Source organism: Sciurus carolinensis, chromosome 3 (genome assembly GCF_902686445.1).
Source record: "Sciurus carolinensis chromosome 3, mSciCar1.2, whole genome shotgun sequence".
Lineage (NCBI taxonomy): Eukaryota > Metazoa > Chordata > Mammalia > Rodentia > Sciuridae > Sciurus > Sciurus carolinensis.
Genome location: NC_062215.1, coordinates 40,461,493 through 40,483,937, shown reverse-complemented (window position 1 = coordinate 40,483,937; position 22,445 = coordinate 40,461,493). Strand labels below are relative to the sequence as shown.

Sequence of the window (22,445 nt, the reverse complement as noted above, 5' to 3'; positions counted from 1 at the left end):
CATAGAGAATCAAGATCCTGGGTGCAGTGGCACACACCTGTAGTCCCAGCTACTCAGAAGACTGAGGCAAGAGGATTGTTTTAGCCCAGGGCTCTGAGGCCGCCTGGGCAACATAGTGAGACCCCTGTCTCTATTAAAAAGAAAAAGGAAAAAGAAACTTAAAAAAATAAGCTAGTTCTATAGTATGACATGAAAACATTTCTAAGACATTGTTAACTAAAAAGGAGAAAGCTTACAGAAATGAGTCCTTATCCACTTTTTTTTTAAATAGGGCCTCACTATGTTATTGAGTCTGGGTCACAACCCCTAAGCTCAAGCAATCCTCCTGCCTCAGTCTCCCAAGTAGCTGGAACTACAGGCATACACTACCATGCCCAGTTCCATCTATATTTATTTCATATTACTGGTGCTAGGGATTGAACCCAGGGCCTTACACATGCCAAGTATGTTCCCTCCATCTCAGTCTGTGGACTGAGAATAGAGCTAGAACCAAGATAAGACCTGACCTCGAGGAGCTGTCACCAGGAAGAGGAAGGGACAAACACAGACATAACTGTTTCAGATTGGAGTGTATCCCCAGGGTAAAGGGACAGAATGGCCAGAAGGGGAGGGCAGCTCCCCAGCCACAGTGGTTGGGAAAGGCATCTTTGAAGAGGTGACATTCAAGGTGCTCAGAGCTGAAGGATTTGGCCATGCAAAGAACTACAGGGACACATTCCAGGAGGCTGCAGCATAGCACATTCGAGGGACAGAAAAGACCAAGTATGACTGGAAAACATGAAAACAGATGTCAGAGGAGAAGAGCCTCCTGGGCCTGACAGAGGTAGGGTTGAAGGGGTTAGATTTTAGTGCAATGTGAAGCCAGCAGAGTTTTCAGCTGGGAATTAAATCACCAGAATTTGATTTAAAAAATAGGTCACTCTGACTGCTGGTGGACCACATAAATGTATACATCTATATACAAATTTGTATATAGGTGCATTTTAAAAGGCCTGGGAGTGTACACTCCAAATTATTGCCGGTGTGTGATGGCAGATGCCTATAATTCCAGCACTATGGAGGCTGAGGCAGGAGGATTGCAAGTTGGAGGCCAACCTGGGCAATTTAGCAAGAACCTGCCTCAAAATAAAACAGAAAGGGCTGGGAATGCAACTCAGCAGTAGAGCACTTGCCTAGCATGTGCAAGATGCTAGATTCAATTCAGTACCCCCACCCCACAATCTTAACTAGGACAAAAACAGTGGAACCAAGAGGGCTGTATGTGGGGAGGGAGAGCAAAAGGGCACTTCCCGTATGTCCACACTATCTGAGTTCTTTTTTTAAGACTAGATCCATGTGTTAGGCTAGGGCTGTAACTCAGTGGTAGAGCCCGGTAGGCAAGAGGCCCTGGGTTCTATTCCCAGAACCACAAAACAAAACTAGACTTGCATATTCCTGAATAATTAATAGTCAACATGCCAAGGAAGCTGTTTTGGGGGAGCTTCTCAAGTTGGAAATCAGGTCTCTCATGGTCCCTCCTATCATAAATTCCCTGCCACTACTTCACCTGGCAGGTCCCTTCTCATTCTTCAAGATAGCAGCTCCAAAGTCATGGCTTCTTTTGGTGAGCGCTAGCCCTGATCTGCCTATACTCCTACGCTCCTTTCAAATGTCCATTACTGGGTTTTTAGATCTACCTCCTAATAACTTGTTAACCAGTGGTCCTTCGAAGGCAAGAGCTTCCTCATTTATTTGTGTACATGCAGCACCTGGTTCAAGGCCACTCACGTGGCAAGTGCTTGATAAATATCCACAATGTCTACAGTTAAACCTTGGCCTCTGTTCCTTGACCTCACACACCTCTTGTTCTTCACTGTGCCTGCTTTTGGCACCTGACAAGCATTACCCACTCAGTTTTTGACCAGACCCCTCAATCCGTCTACACTGTGGGCACTGACTGACCATGGGACTCTTCCATCAATTTAAGAGCCCAGATGGAGGTGAAAGACCACTCACTGGGTATGGTCTAGTTTTGCATTTCCCAGTTTCTGTGAAAGTGAAAATAGGTAAGCTGTGATAAAAAGTATTCTAAACTAGATCACATTTGATAAAAGTTGTTATTCCCTGTTCAAATGTGGTGCTGCCATGCACTTGGGCAATTAAACACTCTGAAAAGTTCTATGGTGAAGCATGAAGCCTACTTAAGCCACTGTTCCCCATACCATAATGGCTCAAGAATACCATATTGGCATACCCACTAATTCTCACAGAATAATGAAAGTAACAACTTTTCCTGAGTACCTACTGAGTACCACATACTGCACTGAGCACTTCTCACTGCCTTCACTTTACAGATGAAGAAACAGACCCAGGAAACACCAATAACTTGCCCAATGTCTAAGAGATATCCTCTAGAGGCCAGGATCTGGGCAGTCCTGCTGCTGTACCTTGCTCTAAAACTTCGTGCTACACAGTGCCCCAGAATACAGCTGTGTGACTGTATCCAGGACACAACAGATCCAGGCAATGAGGAGAGTTTTGAAGAGATAAAGTGCTAATGTAGTCATCCCTCAGCATCTGCAGGGGATTGGTTCTAGGCCCCTGTCCACTGCAGGTACCAAAATCCAGGAATGTTCAAGTTCCTCATATAAAATGGCATAGTATTTGCATGTATCTTATGCACATCTTTCTAAATACTTTCAATCATCTCTAGATTACTTCTGACACCTAATACAATGCAAATGCTACATAAATAGTTGTTACTATTTAGAGAATAATGACACAAAGAAAAATCTGTATATATTCAGAACAGATGCAACCATCATAGGTATTATAGTTTAGATCTTAAATGTCCCCCAAAGGCCCATGTATTGAAGGCTTCGTCCCCAGTCCCTGACACTATAAAAGTGAAAGGAAGTAAGCTCATTGGGGGCAGGTCCTTGAAGGGGATATTGGAACCCCAGGCCCTTCTGGTCTCTCTCTTTGCTTCCTGACCAGAGGTGGAACATGTCTCCTCTGCTACCTGCTCCTAAATAACATCATGTACTGAGCCAGCATAGGCCCAAAGCAACAAGGCTAATTGATCATGGGCTAAAGCCTCTGAAACTGTGAACCAAAATAAACCTCTTCCCTTATTAAGCTGGATTACCTCAAGTAATTTATTAAAGTAATGCAAAGCTAACACAGAGGCCTAGTACATGTTTAGCAACAATGAACCCATAGATATGGAGAGCCAACTGCACATGCATTCTTTGCCTTTCCAAGCTCTTGCCACAGATCCACTAAAACCAATCATCTTGTAAAACACAATCAAATAACCTACTCTGCAGGATCTGGATTTAAGTCCAAAGATAAATTACTGAACAAATAAGGTCTACAATTCAACTCAAACTCTAAAAACTTTGTGGTTCTCTAATGCCTGTGTATCACAGGCATTTTTTAAATTGGCAATTTCCAAAGGCACTTGTATTAGCACAATGAAGGCTAAATCATACCACATGTTTGATTCATCATTCAGGTTGCTGAATCCAAACAAAATTATGGCTAGTAAAAATTATCTGTGTCTAGAAGTAGATCTTTACACTTATAGTCAATTGATTTTCTTTCTTTTTCTTTATTCTTTCATGTGTGTATGGAAGGGGGGCAGTTCTGGGAAATGAACTCAGGGCCTTGCATATGAGAGGTAAATGCTCTACCATGGAGCTATAACCCAAGCTCAAATTTTAAACAAGGGTGCCAAGAAAACTCAATATCTTTTCCTTAAGACATTGAAATAACTGAAATAATAGTCTTCAACAAATGATTCTGGGACAACTGGATATCCACATTGAAAAGAATGAAGCTGGATCTCTGCCTTATATCATACACAAAACTTAAAATGGATCACAGACCTAAACTTTAAGAGCAGAAACTAAAAGTCTTAAAGAAAACATAGCAGCAAATCTTTGTAACCCTGGATTAGGCAAAGACTTCTGAGATAAGACCCCAACATACAAGTGACAAGAAAACCAATTGATAAATCGGATCACTTTGAAATGAAAAACTTTCTGTTTTAAAGGACACAGTTAATAAAGTTAAACAACAATCCACAGAATAAGAGGATATACCTGTAAGTCATATATCTGATAAGGGACTTGTATCTAGAATATAGAGAACTCTTAAAAAAATAAAAAAAGAGAGTAATTAAGCTGGGCGTGGTAACAAACAGCTACTAGGGAGGCTGATGAAGGAAGACTGCAAGTTTGAGGCCAGTCTGGGTAACCTGTCTCAAAAATTCTTTTAAAAATTGTTTTTTAAAGGACTGAGGAGCTGGGTATGGTGGTGCACACCTGTAACCACGGTGGCTCAGGAAGTTGAGGTAGGAGGATCACAAGTTCAAAGCCAGCCTCAGCAAAAGCAAGGCACTAAACAATTCAGTGAGACCCTGTCTCTAAATAAAATACAAAATAAGGCTGGGGATGTGGCTCAGTCAAGTGCCACAGAGTTCAATCCCCAGTAAACCCCCACCAAAAAAAAGGGGTCTAGGGATATAGCTCAGAGGTAGGTGCTTGCCTTGCACATGCAGGGATCTGGGTTCAATCCCCAGGACCACACTCACACAAAAAGACTAATTACCCAATTGAAAATAAAAAGCAAAGGATATGAATAAACATTTCTTCAAAGAAAATATAAAAATGGGCAATAAGCTCATGAGAAGATATTCAATATTATTAGCCTTCATGGAAATGCGAATCAAAAGTACAGTATCACTTCACATCTACTGAGATGACTAAAATAAAAAAGACAATAACACATGCTTACAGATGTGGACAAACTGGAACCTTTTTACATTACTTGTGGAAATGCAAAAGGCACAGCTGCTTTGAAACAGTTTGGCGGCTCCTCAAATTCTGTGGTTAATCCACAGAATTATCCTATAACCCAACAATTCTGCTCTTAGGTATATTCCCAAAAGAACTGAAAACAGTTTTTCACACAAATTCTTATGTGAATATTCTCAGCATCACTAATCCACAGCCAAAAGGTGGAAACAGCCCAAATATCCATGAACTGATGAATGGATAAATAAAATGTGATCTATCCATACAATGAAATATTACTCAGTCATAAAAGTTAATCAGTATTAATATATGATACAACATGGATGTATCTTGAAAACATTATGCCAGGTGCAAGAAGTCAGACCCAAAACACCACACATTATATGATGCTACTTAAATGAAATGTACAGAACAGACGAATCTACAAAGACAGAAAGTAAATTAGTGGTTGCCAGGGGCTGCAGAAGGAAAGCAGGAATGGGTAATGACTGGTGATGGGCATAGGGTTTCTCTTTGGGGGTGATGGAAAAGTTGTGATATTGATAGTGACAGTGACAGTGTGTATGTACTAAAACCACTGAACTCTTTAAATGGGTGTATTGTTTATGGGATGTGAATTATATGTCTATGAGGTTGTGTTTTTAGAAGTTCTCAGGGAAGCACATCATTATGTAGTTGCTAACAGGTTTCAATGGACTGTGTGTGATGGTTTGATGGCTTCAGCCTACAAAACCTCTTATTTCACTAGAATAAAACAAATTTCTCCTTCTTCCTGAACCACCCTTTCTTTCCAAGTGAGGTCCTCTTTAACCTTTTCCCTGTAGCACACAGCACAGTTACAGTCATCTTTCCTGTGTGATTCTGTGCTCAACCCGCTCTCACTGGGAGAGAAGCCCTGGGAGGGCCAGGACCAGGCTCTGCTGTTGTTGATTCCCTGGTGCCAGCAGCATCCACCCTGAACACTTTCTACCAGGTTCTGCAACAAGCAAACTGGCAGGGCCCTGCACGGGGCTGGGGAGGAGCAGACCCCAGCTGTGGGGTCCCACCAAGTGGGAAGATAAACTTACTTGTGTAGACTGGCCATCTGCTTCACAGCTTCCACAGCCCCTGGCAGAGGCTCAAGTTCAAAGAAGAAATTCTTAGACTCCCAAATGCTGATGGCCTTTTCCTGAAAAGTCAAAAGAAGCAGGTTACCTTGAGGCTACTCTGCATCTTGCTGCCCTCGCCTGGGAAGGGTTCCACTTCCCCCTTGCCCCAAAACACCCCCAAGGACATATTTCCTGGGGGAAGCACAGGGGATGTAGCTCAGCTCTGGCCCCTTTCCAGGGAGGATGTGGCTTCTGTTAGGATCCAGCAGGTACCAATTAAGGGGTCAGGGCCATGGATTCCCATGTTAGCTATTGGGGAAGGTACATGGTGCCCTCTGGGACCTAGTCAACCTTCCCAAACCACGCACTTGATTTGAATGGCCGAAGCACTGTGGAGGCTGAAGGGTGGACCAGGCCTTCTCATGGCAGGACAGTCAACAGATTTGAGAGCTGGACAATCTCAGAGATCCTGAAGTGCAAAGCAGAGCCAGGAGGGACAAGGGGAGGGGAGGCAATGTGAAAGGACAACTGGGAGAGCTCCAGGTTCCTTCTGCCAACCAGAACAATTCTGCTTTTATGTTCTTTATGTGTTGAGGTGCCAATAATAGCTTTTCTTTTTCTTTCTTTCTTTCTTTTTTTCTTTTTCTTTTTTTTTTTTTTTTTGCAGTGTTAGGGATTGAACTCAGGGCCTTGTGCTTGATAGGTAAGCACTCTACGAGCTGAGTTATATCCCCAGTTCTTGATAATAATTTTTTTCTATTTTCTTTTTTTTATTGTAAACAAATGGGATTGTTTCTCTGTTTGTACATGGCGTAAACTTGATAATAATTTTTAAAAAAATATTCTGCTGCTTTTAAAGTTCAAAAGCAAAAATGCAGGCCTTCATTTTACATGAGAAAACAAGGCTCAGAAAGGGGAAAATATCTACCTGATGTCACATAGCAAATCAGTGACCTAGCCGGGAATAGACACTCATCCCTTCACTCCCAGGTCAGTAATTTTCCACTGCAAGGCCCAAACCCAATTTTCAAAAGACAGCACCTTTTCTGATGCTAGGCAAGGGGAAAGTAACAAATCTCAGCCTCTGAGAATCAAGAACCTAAATCCAGGTGTGCAGTTCAGAAGTGCCTCTGCCTGTAAGAGATCATATAAGCAATACTCTTGTGAACTACACAGGGTTAAGCAAATGCGTATTTATTGCTGAGATATGTCCTCTCGTCTGATTCTCACAATCCCCAAGGACCAAGGATTGCTATCCCTAAATTACGAATAAGCGAGTTTTGTTTAAGGACCCTTAGGGGGACATTATCAGGACTTGAACTCATGTGAAAGCAGTCTGGATGGATGAAGTCCATCCCTTGTCATGTGACCTGGGTTGACCACCTCCACTCAGTGAGCCTCACTCCTAACCACAGAATGAAGACAAGAGCTCATCCCTTTCTTACAGGATCCTTATGAGGATGTGACAAATACATACATAGCCTTCAGCACCCAAGTTTCACATGTGATGACAGTGTCTCAGTATCCCTTCCCTGACACTAAGTTGCTGTGAAATACTGGTCAACATGATCATCCTCTCTGGACTCAGTGCATCTGTCCTAACAGTCTAATATTCTAAGTCAGTTAAAATGAGCTTTTCTTTCATCTCTGCCCTGCTTTACCTACCTGAGTAAGTGAAGATCAAAGGGAACACAGTGCAATCAGTCCTCCATATAGATAGGCTCTGCCTATACAGATTCAACCAACCACAGATAGAAAATATTTGGGAAAAAAAACACTGCATCTAAAGTCATCTAAATATGACTTAAAGTATAAGGAAAGTGGGTAGGTTACATGTAAATACTACACCATTTTATGTAAGGCACTTGAGCATCTGTGGATTTTGATATCCAAGGAGGATCCTGGAACAGTCCATTCTGGATACCAAGAGACTTTATTTTATAAAGTAGAAGTGCCTCATGCATAACACAGTTCCCTCCCAGAGCACCTCCTACTTGTCTATGAGCTCTGCTTCTTCACCCAGTACTTGGAAAACAGGAATTTGTCTCCTTAGACTGGAGCCTGGAACTCTGTGCAAAGGGCAGAAAACCACTGTGCTTTTCAGAGTTGGGGATGAACTTAGTTCATCTGATCATATACTCTTAGGAGGAAATAAGATGTCCTGAATTCCAATGCTGGTCACTTATGTACAAATGAACATTCAACATCACTGAGGCTAAAGAAATAACATGGGTATGTCCTTTGGGTTGAAGTTTTTAATTAGGTCTCAGTACCAGGAGAGATCAGCATATTTCTGAAGTCCTGGTTTTGAGGTAAGATAGAAAAGAAATAAAAGATAGGCAGAAAGGAGACAGAAGAGAAGGAAAAAGAGACTGCAACTTTAAATCTAAAAGCCCATGATCAGAGGACTTTACACCTTTATTCCCCAGTCCTGTCCTTTTTCCTGGCCTATCTCCCTCAAATTCCTGAGAAATCTATAAATCTGAAAGTTATCGTAAGTTCACTCATCTGTGAAAATTGCCTCATTTTAATGCTTTTAAGTATTATTAGCTTACATAATGTATTTTTCAATTAGATAAAGAAAAAGGAGGTGTACTTTAAGAAATCTACAATATAGACACATTCCAAATGTTATCCAAAAGAAAAGACGATGTCATCCTGAGTATTCTAAAGAAGATAAGTCCAGTTCAAACATCTTATAATCACCAGGCAGATGTTGTTTCTACATACTTTCCCAGGCCCACCCCTCACAAAGTTTTCTTTAAAAGAGGCTGTGAGCCAAGTACAGTGCTGCATGCCTATAATGCTGGACTCAAGAGGCTAAGGCAGGAGGACCATGAGTTAGAGGCCAGTCTGGGCAACTTAGGAGGGCCCACCTTAAAATAAAACACAAAAATGGCTGGAATGTAGCGCAGTGGTAAAGTGCTGCTGGGTTCATTCCCTACAACCAAAAAAGAAGAAAACCTGTGACTCAAAAAAGTGCTTCTCACACAAAACAGACCACATGCTACTCTGAGAATGCATATCTTCATCTTTCACTTTCTAATATAGCTCTTTGCTAAAACCTGATGCATCCTTAAATTCTTTTCTGCAACATGTCAAGAACCTGGAAGATATGAGTAGAGGTCTCCTTGCCTCTAGAAAGTCCACTTCCAACCCCTCTATGGTGACATTTTGAATAAAGAGAAATGGTAATTGAGTTCTTCCTTTGACACCTGAACCTCAGGAAGGCCCTTCCCCTTCAGTGTTTTACCATGGTTAAGGTGTCCACTATCCAGCTCTGGGTCTATCCTGGGAAGGCATGCTGTTCCACCTTTGGTCCTTCCCTTTTCAGGATGCCCACACTTGGCAGGTGGGAATGCTTCCACTACTCCCCAAAACTGGAGGGCCCAAGCATGAGGGGAGTGCAGTTCTGGCCTCTTAAGTTGGTGCTTGTTTTCCCCAAATTACTGTGGAACAAAACACATTATTGTAGGGGTACCTTGTTGAAGTCAGATGAAATGTCACTTAGAGAGAGCAGGAGAGGCAATAGGACTTTGGGGTAAGAAAAGCTAATTGTGCCTGGCAGGCAGACAGAATGGAGTTTGAATCCTGCCAGGGTCTCTTCCTATGAGGTGACTTGGTCAAGTTTCAGCAAAATGGAGAAAACAATTTTTCCCTACAGAAGAGTGAACTTGGGGTCTTTATCATCATCACCATCAAACCCTCCTCAGTAGCCAGTCAAGGGATGCCATAAAACTCCCAGCCTCTTTCAGTTTGTGCATGGCAAAATCCTCTGTGCCTTTCACAAAACAGTTTAAATTTAAAAATCAAGCTCTCTGCAAGGGTCCCTGTCTGGATATTTCTGTCTATCCATGATGGACTCAGGAGGCAGGACACAGTGGGATGGGGAGGTCTCTGGTATTCAGCAGACAGGTATGTGGCATTGAAAGGGGCAGGCCAGAGGTGGATTCCACCCCACCTTGACCACCGGACTCCCTATGTGACACTCGGAAAGTCAATGAACCTCTCTGAGTCTCCAATATTATAGAAGCTCTGCTTTCATGGAATAGGGCAAAAAAAGAAGGGTAAAGACACTTGTCAAATTCATGGGAAAAATTTATAAGATTTTTTTTAATTAACAAACGACCTAAAGCCAAATATACCAAAAATTGAAAAATTCAGCTGAAGATGGAGAGTTCAGATATATATCATTGTTAGAAGCCCCCATGACAGCCAACTATAAATGGTCGTAGGGTAGCGCCAAGCGCTGCACCCTCATCCTCCCCAGAACCTTATTTTACAAGAAGACCACTCCAAGGCTAGGGCGGTGACCCGCGCAAGGTCACTCGGGCTGCTGGAGTCCCAGGGCTGGAAAGGCAGCCTCAATTTCCCTGCCTGCGGTGAGCGCGGGGCCCCGGGGCGGGAAGGGCGGCCCGGGGGGCGGAGGACACCAAAAGGGACCGAGGCAGGAGATGCTCACGCTCAGTCCCGGCCGCAGGAGGCCGTACTGCTCCGACACCCAGAAGCCGCGCCGATCCTCCAGAGCGATGAAGGGCAGGTCGGGGAAGCGCGCGCGGAACTTCTTGAGGAAACCGCCCTCGAAGTCGGCCAGCACGCCGTCCATGTCCACCAGGACCCGCAGGGCGCGGCCGCCTTCCCTGCCCGCCAGCCCGCTGGATGCCCGGCGCCGCTCCGCAGGGCCCGCTGCGCCGCGGGGCCGCCGCGCACACCAGCCGCCCAGCCGGATCATGGCCCCTCGCGGCCGCCCGCCGTGGGAGCCGGTGCCCGAGCCGCACCGCTCTGCCTATGAGGGCCCTTAGACATCCCGGAGAAGCCCCGCCTCCCCGGGCGCGCTGGGTACACAGGGCACTTGGGGCGCGGGGTGCGGGGCGCGAGCGCGCAGACTCCGACCTCAAAGCGAGGCCTCGGTGCGCGCCCCAACAGGCAGCGAGGCCCCGCCCCCTTAAGGGCCGCGCGCCCGGCGGAGGCGGGGCCCGAGGGGCGTGACTTCGAGGACAGCTCTGGGTGCTGGATGCCCCTGGGTTGCCCACATTCCTGGGCCCTCCGCTTGCATCTTATCTCAGCAGCGGCCTGAACTTGCTCTTCCCACTGCAGCAGCAGAGGATGAAGGAGCCGTGCATGCAGATGGACCAGACCTGTGTCCCTAGACATTAATTGAGCACTTGCTGTGTCACACTGTGAAGCAAACAGACAAGGTTCCAGCCATCCTGGAACTTAGGCTGTAGAAGGGGAGTCAGAGTGAAAGAACCAAAACAGGCTAGGCTGATGCTCTCCCTGGAAGCCTCATTGCTTTTTGGTGAATGTCTGGGGAAAGATTGACATTAGAAGACTGTGTCAACAACCTTCGTGGAACCAGTATATTCAAATAAACATATAAATAAATAGTATGTACCACCTTATAAGTTGCATTTTTTTCTTTATAAAATCAAATAACTTTGAAAACAGCACAATGATGGGGTGATATAGAAGTGTGGGTTAGGCAAAGTGGTCAGGGAAGGCTTTTAGGAGGTGATGCTGTGTGAGAAATAGAAAGTTTGGTGGTCCATTTTCACAATATAGTATTTAGCCTTGATTGGGTTGTAAGATCCAATTGTAACCCACCCCAATTTTAAAATTAGCCCATAGCATAGATTGTAACCCAACCTGCTCCTATCAGGGCAAGAGGAAGCATTGCATTAGAGATAAAAGCAGACGAACTCCCTGACCAAGTGCACTTGCTAGGTGGGTTCTTTAGCACGCTCTTCTGGCAGAAATAAAGTTTGCCTTGCCCACCCACTCTGAGTATGTTTGATTGTTTTTCATTTTTCAATTGTTGGACCTTTATTTTATTTATTTGTATGGGGTGCTGAGACTCAAACCCAATACCTCACACATGCCGGGCAAGCATTCTACCACTGAACTACAATCCCAGCCCTGGGTTTGATTTCTTCCTGCATGTAGGTGTTTCTAACAATTTTGGCACCAAGTGTGAGGCTCCATACCTCGCCAAGGGGTCATGAGGATCTCCCTCCTTAGAGGAGATTTCCCATTACCTTCTTGCAGTGACCTCAGAGTGGGGGGGAGGAAATTGTGATCCTTGAGGCTGGCAATGGACCCCAAATCAAAAGTGGATCTGCAAAGTGGGAAAAGGGTCCAAGGGAGACCAGGTAACTCCAGGCATGGACCAAGGTAGGACAATCTATTCTTGAGCTCTGGGGAGAAGTACTTCCTTGATCGTCATGGATTCTAAAGGTTCTGTATGACTAAGACAGGAGTACAAGAAAACCCCCCAAAAGCGGGTGTTGAGACTCTATTCAGAAACACTGAGACCACACTGGGGAAAGCGGGGTGGGAGTTTGCGTGCAAGAAACCCTCAGTAAGGAGGATTGAGCACACAGGGGGCCTGTGATATACAAAAAACCTCCAACAAGCAGGGGTTGAGTACACAGGGAACTTAATTATACAAACCTAAAAAAGGGGTCTTGTAATAAAAGTTCTAAGGCCTAAGGACAGGGAAGAACAATGGAAAGATCCCATATATTCAAATCTTCTTTTCCTTTTAAGAGTCGTAAGCAGGGAAAATAAACAGCTGTGATGGCAGGAGTAAATCTTTCCCCAAGGAGGACAAGTGGCAACCCAAATCTTTGACTTCAGCATCCACCATGACTGACAGACTCTTCCTAATGTTCTGAACTGCGCAGGCCATTTTCACATATGGGTCATACTGTAAAAACCCTATGACAGGCTCTATTTTAACCTGTAATGTATGTTGTGTCTAAATATGTGCTATATCATGTACATGGTATCAAAATTGGCTTATAGATAAATGAGATTCATAAATTTAATTAATAAATCCAAATGTCTTTCAGTTCATATGCCTTAAATAAAACTTTAACAAAAAGGGTCAATCTAAATTGGTAAGAATAAAGATGCCTTGGAACCAGGCATGGTGGCACACACCTGTAATCCCAGCAGCTTGGGAGGCTGAGGCAGGAGAATCTCGAGTTCAAAACCAGTCTTGCTAAGCCAGTCTTAGCGAGGTACTTAGCAACTCAGCAAGACCCTGTCTTTAAATAGAATACAGAAAAGGCTATAGATGGCCAACCAGAGGGTTGGTTTCCATAAAATGAAGTTCAATGTTCATTGCTTTTAAGGACTTTCCTTTGGGAGGACTAACTGACTTAAAGACTTGTTTGATACCTTGGCTTTCATGGGTAACCTAAGTTTGAAATGGATAAATCACTTTAAACATAAATGGAATTACTCTTCATAAATGTGTTTGTTAAAGGAGACATCTGATTAATTTACAAAGTTAAAATACTAAAACATCAACTAAGTATTAATGCAAGTACTCTTGGCCTCTTGAATTCCATGAGGTAACATATATTTGGGTCTATTAAATGTGTTTTTATAAACTGGTAAATTAAAAAAAGAGGATTAGGGGCTGGGGTTGTGGTTCAGTGGTAGCACACTCACCTGGCACACGTGAGGCTCTGGGTTCAATACTCAGCACCACATCAAAACAAAATAAAGGTATTATGTCCACCTACAACTAAAAAATATTTTTTAAAAAAAGAGGTTTAAGATTGCTTGTTTCTGGGTCTTAACCCAAAGCAAAGTTGCAAAGAGTTAAAATTCTAACAGGTGTAATTCTCTATGTGTACAAAATGTTTCAGCTGTGTTTTGATAAAAAGTAGTATAAAAAGAGTAAAGTATGTCATCTTATTAAAAAGGAATAAGATTTTTCCCAGCAGCTCAGGAGGCTGAGCCAGGAGTATCGAGAGTTCAAAGCCAGCCTCAGCAAAAGCAAGGTGCTAAGCAGCTCAGTGAGACCCTATCTCTAAATAAAATACAAAATAGGGCTGGGGATGTGGCTCAGTGGTCAAGTGCTCTTGAGTTCAATCCCTAGTACCCTCTGCCAAAAAAAAAAAAAGGAGTAAGATTTACTTGAATGAGGGAAGAAAAAACTCCTGTGATACCAGGGGAAACCTAACAGAGGTTTTGCGGTTTCTGGATAAAGGCATTGATCATAGTCCATGCTGAACAGATATTTTTTGTGTTGGGGCTAAGGGTTGGAATATATGTCGTACAGGCATTGGGAGGGTACCAAGGCTATTGGCTTGGCTCCTGACTTTCTAATGACTATGCTGTTAGTCCATGAGTCTGAATTTTTCTGTAACTTTCATTTGGGTCCACCCCCACTTCCATATTCCCACTACTCTGGGACAAAAGGATTGACTGTGATGTTTAACCTCACAGGGTGGCCTTTGCATTTGAAAAAACAAAACAAAAAACAGAACAAACCTTAACTGGAGCTCATTACCCTGAGTGCCAGATAATTAATTTTTCAATCTTATTCAGGAGATGAAGCTGCCAATCACAAAGGATATAGCAATGAGTTCCAACACTATTATAATCTGGGGGGAAAACATTAAGGCACAGGGTTTTTTTTTTTTTTGAGGGGGAGGCAGTTATATGCCAGATTGTCCATCCCTCTACAGAGATAAACTGTGTTGTATAAATTAAATGTACAGATAACATTCTTACCCAAAGAGCAACAACTTTATTTGCAAGTATCTCCAAGGAAAAGGAAACAAATCCTGCTCTGCTGGAAGTCTACTAAAAGTGAGTAAGACCATGTGGGTCAAAGGGACTTTGAGAAAGATGATCAATATTATCTTAACCAAGATTTTGTTTAAGGAGGAAATAACTTGTTCCAGGAAGATTATATATCCTCCTTAAGAGGAATTCATTGTCTTCTGGACAATTAAAAAAAAAAAAACACACAGTTTGAGTCAAATTTGCCAGACACCCTAAATATATGTGACTTGAGATACATACACATCTAAAAGTTTAGAGGAGCACTTTACCAAGTTGGTGTTCCCCAAGCTAAAGTGGTCTGTAGTGGCAATCGCCTTCAGATTTATATAGAAATAGCAAATTTAATTGGGGATTTATTTATGTCACTTAATATTCTATAACTGGATAAAGATATCAATAGGATACATATGTAAAATTTTGTGTTACTTTCTTTTTTAAAAAAAATTTTTAGTTGTAGATGGACACAGTATCTTTATTTTGTTTATTCATTTTTATGTGGTGCTCAGAATTGAACCCAGTGCCTCACACTTGCCAGGCAAGCACTCTACCACTGAGCCACAACCCCAGCCCCTTGTGTTACTTTTTAACATTAGGGTGGAAATTTAAATGTATTTTGAAAGATAATGAGAGCCTGGTTTGTTTAAAGGTGGACATTGTAAAACGTGGAAGCATTTTGCAACTTTTACCACAAAAAGAAATTTAGGCGCTCTCATGGTTTTTGTTTAATTCATATTTCAGATGTAATGTTGTATTGTGTTATCTGTCAAGAGCTCCACCTTACCTAAGAGCTCTGCCTCTTACTCTACTTTATTTTAGAATGACTCCAAAGAAGGCTAAACTTAAACTTATTTAAAGTTATATTCAAAAGATAGATTTTTTTGTTGTAAAGATTACTGTGATCTCAAAATAAACAAGGAATATAATACAAAACTAAGTAAAGGTTTATATAAATTATAAAAGGTTTGTCAGGTTGCAAGAGTTTTAAAAGAAAGTAAAATTTGTAAATAATTTCATATGTGATTGAATTGGTAAATTTATGGATTTTGTGGAGGCAAAGATTTTGTGTTATGTGATTTGCATTTTTATGTTTCTTGCTTCAAAGCTATTATATGAACTGAATATTTTGTTAATGGGGTTTTGTTAGTTTCATTTTATATTTTCCTTATAGAACTGTATAATTTTTGCCTGTTAAGTGATTTGAAGAAGTACTCTTGCAAACAGAACAACCTAAGTTATTTTGAGATAATAAACCATCACCTATAGGATAGAACAGGATATAAGTCATATATCCAGTACTAATACTAATACCAGTGTAATGGAAGAGGTAACTACATAATTATAGACATTAAAGTTACTGGTGATAGTTCTCACCCTGCACAAAACTCAAATTGGATCAAATATCTGGGTATTATAAGGTCACCCCCACCCCTTAGGTGCCAACATGGCGCTGGCCGAGCTTCTCTTCCTGATTTTACTCCTCAAAACTTCTTCCCACTGGCGCGAACTTGCACCCAATTGGTGCTTGACACCCTGCCCAGACCCCTAGCAACAAGGCTCACCCAATCAACCATCACCCCGTCCCCCAGCAACAAGGCTCTCCCAATCAACTCTCACCCCGTTTCATGCCCCAACCAATCAGCCTCTTCCCGGTCCTATGTAAGTGTGTGCATTTTAAAAATAAAACGGAACTTCTCCGGTGATTTGCTTTGGACTGTGGCTCCATGCGCTTTTTTCAGGTATTAGATGAGAAACCCTGCACCTACTAGAAGAAAATGTAGGCCCAACACTCCAATATGTCCACTTGGGAACAACTTCCTCAACAAGATTCCTAAAGGACAAGAAATAAAACTTAAAAAATCAATAAATGGGATGGTATCAAACTAAAAAATCTTCATGGCAAAAGAGACAATCAAGAGCATGAAGAGAGAGCCTCACAAGAATAGGAGAAAATCTTTAACACCAGCACCTCAGATAAGGCATTAATTTCCAGGATATAAAAAATTTCAAAAAGCTTAATACCAAACAAACAAACAAACAAACCACAAATAACCCAGTCAATAAATGGGCAAGGGAACTAAACAGCCACTTCTCAAAAGAAGCATTCCCCCTAAAATCTGGAACAAGGCAGGGATGCCCTCTTTCACCACTTCTTTTCAATATCGTCATTGAAACTCTAGGCAGAGCAATTAGACAGACCAAAGAAATTAAAGGGATACAAATAGGAAAAGAAGAACTCAAACTATCCCTATTTGCTGATGATATGATTATATACTTAGAGGAACCAGGAAATTCCACCAGAGAACTTTTAGAACTCATAAGTGAATTCAGTAAAGTAGCAGGATATAAGATCAATGCACATAAATCTAATGCATTTTTATACATAAGTGATGAATCTTCAGAAAGAGAAATTAGGAAAACTACCCCATTCACAATAGCATCGAAAAAAATAAAATACTTGGGAATCAATCTCACAAAAGAGGTGAAAGACCTCTACAATGAGAACTACAGAACACTAAAGAAAGAAATTAAAGAAAACCTTAGAAGATGGAAAGATCTCCCATGTTCTTGGATAGGAAGAATTAATATTGTCAAAATGGCCATACTACCAAAAGTGCTATACAGATTCAATGCAATTCAAATTAAAATCCCAATGACGTACCTTACAGAAATAGAACAAGCAATCATGAAATTCATCTGGAAGAATAAGAAACCCAGAATAGCTAAAGCAATCCTTCACAGGAAAAATGAAGCTGTGGGTATCGCAATACCAGGTCTTCAACTATACTACAAAGCAATAGTAACAAAAACGGCATAGTACTGGTACCAAAATAGACAGGAAGATCAATGGTACAGAATAGAGGACACGGACACAAACCCAAATAAATACAATTTTCTCATACTAGATAAAGGGGCCAAAAATATGCAATGGAGAAAAGATAGCCTCTTCAACAAATGGTGCTGGGAAAATTGGAAATTCATATGCAACAGAATGAAACTGAACCCATATCTCACACCATACATGAAACTAAACTCAAAATGGATTAAGGACCTCGGAATCAGACCAGAGACCCTGCATCTTATAGAAGAAAAAGTAGGTCCAGAGCTTCAACATGTCGGCTTAGGACCAGACTTCCTCAACAGGACTCCCATAGCACAAGAAATAAAAGCAAGAATCAACAACTGGGATAGATTCAAACTAAAAAGCTTTCTCTCAGCAAAGGAAACTACCAGCAATGCGAAGAAAGAGCCTACAGAGTGGGAGAAAATCTTTGCCAATCATACTTCAGATAGAGCACTCATCTCCAGAATCTATAAAGAACTCAAAAAACTCTACACCAAGAATGCAAATAATCCAATCGACAAATGGGCTAAGGAAATGAACAGACACTTCACAGAAGAAGATCTACAAGCAATCAACAAACATATGGAAAAATGTTCAACATCTCTAGTAATAAGAGAAATGCAAATCAAAACCACCCTAAGATTCCATCTCACCCCAATTAGAATGGCGATTATCAAGAATATAAGCAACAACAGGTGTTGGCGAGGATGTGGGAAGAAAGGTACACTCATACATTGCTGGTGGGGCTGCAAATTAGTGCAGCCACTCTGGAAAGCAGTATGGAGATTCCTTAGAAAACTTGGAATGGAACCACCATTTGATCCAGCTATCCCACTCCTTGGCCTCTACCCAAAGTACTTAAAATCAGCATACTACAGAGATACAGCCACATCAATGTTCATAGCTGCTCAATTCACCATAGCCAAATTGTGGAACCAACCTAGATGCCCTTCAGTTGATGAATGGATAAAGAAACTGTGGCATATATATACAATGGAATATTACTCAGCCATAAAGAATGATAAAATTATGGCATTTGCAGGCAAATGGATGAAACTGGAGAATATCATGCTAAGTGAGATAAGCCAATCTCAAAAAACCAAAGGAAGAATGATCTCGCTAATAAGTGGATGATGACACATAATGGGGCGTGGGAGGGGTTAGTTTTAGGGTTGGAGTTAGGGTTAGGGAGTGGGGCAAGAATGGAGGAAGGAAGGACTGTATAGAGGGAAAAGAGGGGTGGGAGGGGTGGGGGGAAGGGAAAAAATAACAGAATGAATCAAACAACATTACCCTATGTAAATTTATGATTACCCTATGTAATTTATGATTACATGCCTTTACGCCATGTACAAACAGAGAAACAACATGTATCCCAATTGTTTACCATAAAAAAAAAGAAGAAATATGAGTGGTCAACAAATACACAAAAAATGTTCAAAAACTCTAGTAATTAGAGAAATGCAAATTAAAACTACACTGAGATTCCATTTCACTTCAGTCAGAAAGGCAATTATCAAGAACGCAAGTAACAATAAATGTTGGCAAGGATGTGGGGAAAAGGGCACACTCATACATTGCATGGGAATTGCACACACTCTGGAAAGCAGTATGGAGTTTCCTCAGAAAACTAGGAATGGAACCACCATGACCCAGTTATCCTCCTCCTCTGTATATATCCAAAGGAGTTAAAATCAGCATACTTCAGTGTGCAGCCACATCAATGTTTATAGCAGTATTATTCACAAAACTAAACTATGGAACCAACATAGATGCCCATGAACAGATGAATGGATAAAGAAAATGTGGCTTCTATATATAATGGAATATCACTCAAACATAAAGAATAATGACTTTATGACATTTTCTGGTAAATGGATGGATCTGGAGACATGCTAAATGAAATAAGCCAATCCCTCAAAACCAAAGGTCAGTGTTCTCCCTGATATGTGGGTGCTAACCCACAACAAGCAGGGAGAGGAAGAATAGAAGTTCAGTGGATTAGACAAAGGAGAATGAAGGGAAGTGGGGGGATAGGAATAGGAAAGACAGTGGAATGAATCCAACATAACTTTCCTATGTACATATATGAATACACCATAGTGAATCTCAACATCATGTATATCCATAAGACTGGGATCTTAATTAGAATAAGATACAGTCCATGTTTGTATAAATATATCAAAATAAATTCTGTCATGTATAACTAAAAAGAACAAAAAAAGTTATGGGGAAACTGATCTGCCGAATGCTCGAAACCAAAACTTGGAAACCAAAGACAGAGAAATAAAAGGTCCAAGGAAAAAGCCAATATTTTGACCCTTGCCCTCTAAGGTCAGCCAGGACCCAGGGAATGATGGGACCTCTCTAAGGGCTTGCCCTACAACTCTGGTGAGTCACCTGGCCTTCTAATCAAGGGGATTGAGAGGACCCTAGAGAACAGAAAGTCAACCACTGCCTGATTTGCAAAGAGGACAGTTTTTGGAGAGTGAAATGTCCCTGATGGTTCCAAAAGAAGTCAGTTGTGGTCAGCAAGACCCTAACCCATCCTGGAAGATGGCATGACTGGTAGAGGAAGGCTAAAGGAGCCAAGAGGCTTCTCACACATTCCCAAGAGTGATCTCTGAGGAATCTCAGCTGATCCTAAGAGTAGATAAGAACAAGACCAGTTTTGACCAATTTGGTCTTAAACACCTGGCAGGAAAGTATAACCAAAGCACAGTCATACATGGACATTTAAACTATAAGACAATGGTTTCTTTATTTGAGATGTACATTTGTGTCAGTCCCCCCAAAAGTAAGTAAAACTGGGAGGCTATAAAGGAAGGATTTTTTTTTTATACAAGGGTGCTTAATAAATATCACAAAAAATTCTGTCAGAATCAAAAGTTTGTTCTGAGTCAATTTGAGACCTATCTGTGTGGTATGAGTCAATTTGTGGTATCTGAGTCAATTTGAGACCTATCTGTGTGGTATGATTATCATGAACTTCTGCTCAGATTCCCCTTCTGGAGTTTGCAATTCACCACTTCCAGCCTGACAACTTGATTTTAATAAAGACCTGGAAAGAAGACAAGCTAGAAACGACCTCACCAAAAGTGCTCCTAATCACCGGAATGGCTATCCAAACTGCTAGAAAGGGGAGAATTCATTATCATGGGCGAGTTCCACCTCAAAAAGTTAATATGTCTAGGATGAATGGCAATGCCAAAGGTACAAGAACAAAAATGAAAATGAAACCGAAATATATAAAAAGAAAAAGGGGGGATTTGTGAGAAATAGAAAGTCCAGTGGTCCATTTTCAGAATATAGTATTTAGTTAATTAATTGGATGTAAGATCCAAAGTAGCCCTTCACTTTGTCTGTCCCAATTTTAAAATTAGCCAATCACATGGATTGTAACCCCAAGTTCCTCCAATCAGGGTGAAGGGTTTTTTTTTTATTGTAAACAAATGGGGTACATGTTGTTTCTCTGTTTGTACATGGCGTAAAGGCATACCATTTGTGTAATCATAAATTTACATAGGGTAATGTTGTTTGATTCATTCTGTTATTTTTCCCTTCCCCCTACCCCTCCCACCCCTCTTTTCCCTCTATACAGTCCTTCCTTCCTCCATTCTTGCCCCTCTCCCTAACCCTAACTCTAACCCTAACACTAACCCCTCCCACGCCCCATTATGTGTCATCATCCACTTATTAGTGAGATCATTCTTCCTTTGGTTTTTTGAGATTGGCTTATCTCACTTAGCATGATATTCTCCAATTTCATCCATTTGCCTGCAAATGCCATAATTTTATCATTCTTTATGGCTGAGTAATATTCCATTGTATATATATGCCACAGTTTCTTTATCCATTCATCAATTGAAGGACATCTAGGTTGGTTCCACAATCTGGCTATTGTGACTGAGCAGCTATGAACATTGATGTGGCTGTATCTCTGTAATATGCTGATTTTAAGTACTTTGGGTAGAGGCCAAGGAGTGGGATAGCTGGGTCAAATGGTGGTTCCATTCCAAGTTTTCTAAGGAATCTCCACACTGCTTTCCAGAGTGGCTGCACTAATTTGCAACCCCACCAGCAATGTATGAGTGTACCTTTCTCCCCACATCCTCGCCAACACCTGTTGTTGCTTATATTCTTGATAATCGCCATTCTAATTGGGGTGAGATGGAATCTTAGGGTGGTTTTGATTTGCATTTCTCTTATTACTAGAGATGTTGAACATTTTTCCATATGTTTGTTGATTGCTTGTAGATCTTCTGTGAAGTGTCTGTTCATTTCCTTAGCCCATTTGTCGATTGGATTATTTGCATTCTTGGTGTAGAGTTTTTTGAGTTCTTTATAGATTCTGGAGATGAGTGCTCTATCTGAAGTATGATTGGCAAAGATTTTCTCCCACTCTGTAGGCTCTTTCTTCGCATTTCTGGTAGTTTCCTTTGCTGAGAGAAAGCTTTTTAGTTTGAATCTATCCCAGTTGTTGATTCTTGCTTTTATTTCTTGTGCTATGGGAGTCCTGTTGAGGAAGTCTGGTCCTAAGCCGACATGTTGAAGCTCTGGACCTACTTTTTCTTCTATAAGATGCAGGGTCTCTGGTCTGATTCCGAGGTCCTTAATCCATTTTGAGTTTAGTTTCATGTATGGTGTGAGATATGGGTTCAGTTTCATTCTGTTGCATATGAATTTCCAATTTTCCCAGCACCATTTGTTGAAGAGGCTATCTTTTCTCCATTGCATATTTTTGGCCCCTTTATCTAGTATGAGAAAATTGTATTTATTTGGGTTTGTGTCCGTGTCCTCTATTCTGTACCATTGATCCACCTTTCTATTTTGGTATCAATACCATGCCGTTTTTGTTACTATTGCTTTGTAGTATAGTTGAAGATCTGGTATTGTGATACCCACAGCTTCATTTTTCCTGTGAAGGATTGCTTTAGCTATTCTGGGTTTCTTATTCTTCCAGATGAATTTCACGATGGCTTGTTCTATTTCTGTAAGGTATGTCATTGGGATTTTAATTTGAATTGCATTGAATCTGTATAGCACTTTTGGTAGTATGGCCATTTTGACAATATTAATTCTTCCTATCCAAGAACATGGGAGATCTTTCCATCTTCTAAGGTTTTCTTTAAT

General features: G+C 41.4%; 1 protein-coding gene across 2 annotated transcripts in view; it reads right to left on the bottom strand.

Annotated features, from left to right (window-relative positions):
* Nt5m (5',3'-nucleotidase, mitochondrial) overlaps positions 1 to 10,775 on the bottom strand; it is a 32,992-nt gene extending 22,217 nt beyond the window's left edge. For both annotated transcript variants that reach the window (XR_007107796.1, XM_047545921.1), the window contains exons 1-2: positions 10,350 to 10,775; positions 5,867 to 5,967 (exon numbers count right to left, since the gene is read on the bottom strand). Coding sequence is in view for 1 of the 2 variants with exons in the window: in XM_047545921.1 (XP_047401877.1) it covers positions 5,867 to 5,967; positions 10,350 to 10,619 (371 nt within the window). In the remaining variant the exon portion in view is untranslated. The remainder of the gene's footprint in view (positions 1 to 5,866; positions 5,968 to 10,349) is intronic.
* Between the last annotated feature and the right edge of the window lie 11,670 nt (positions 10,776 to 22,445).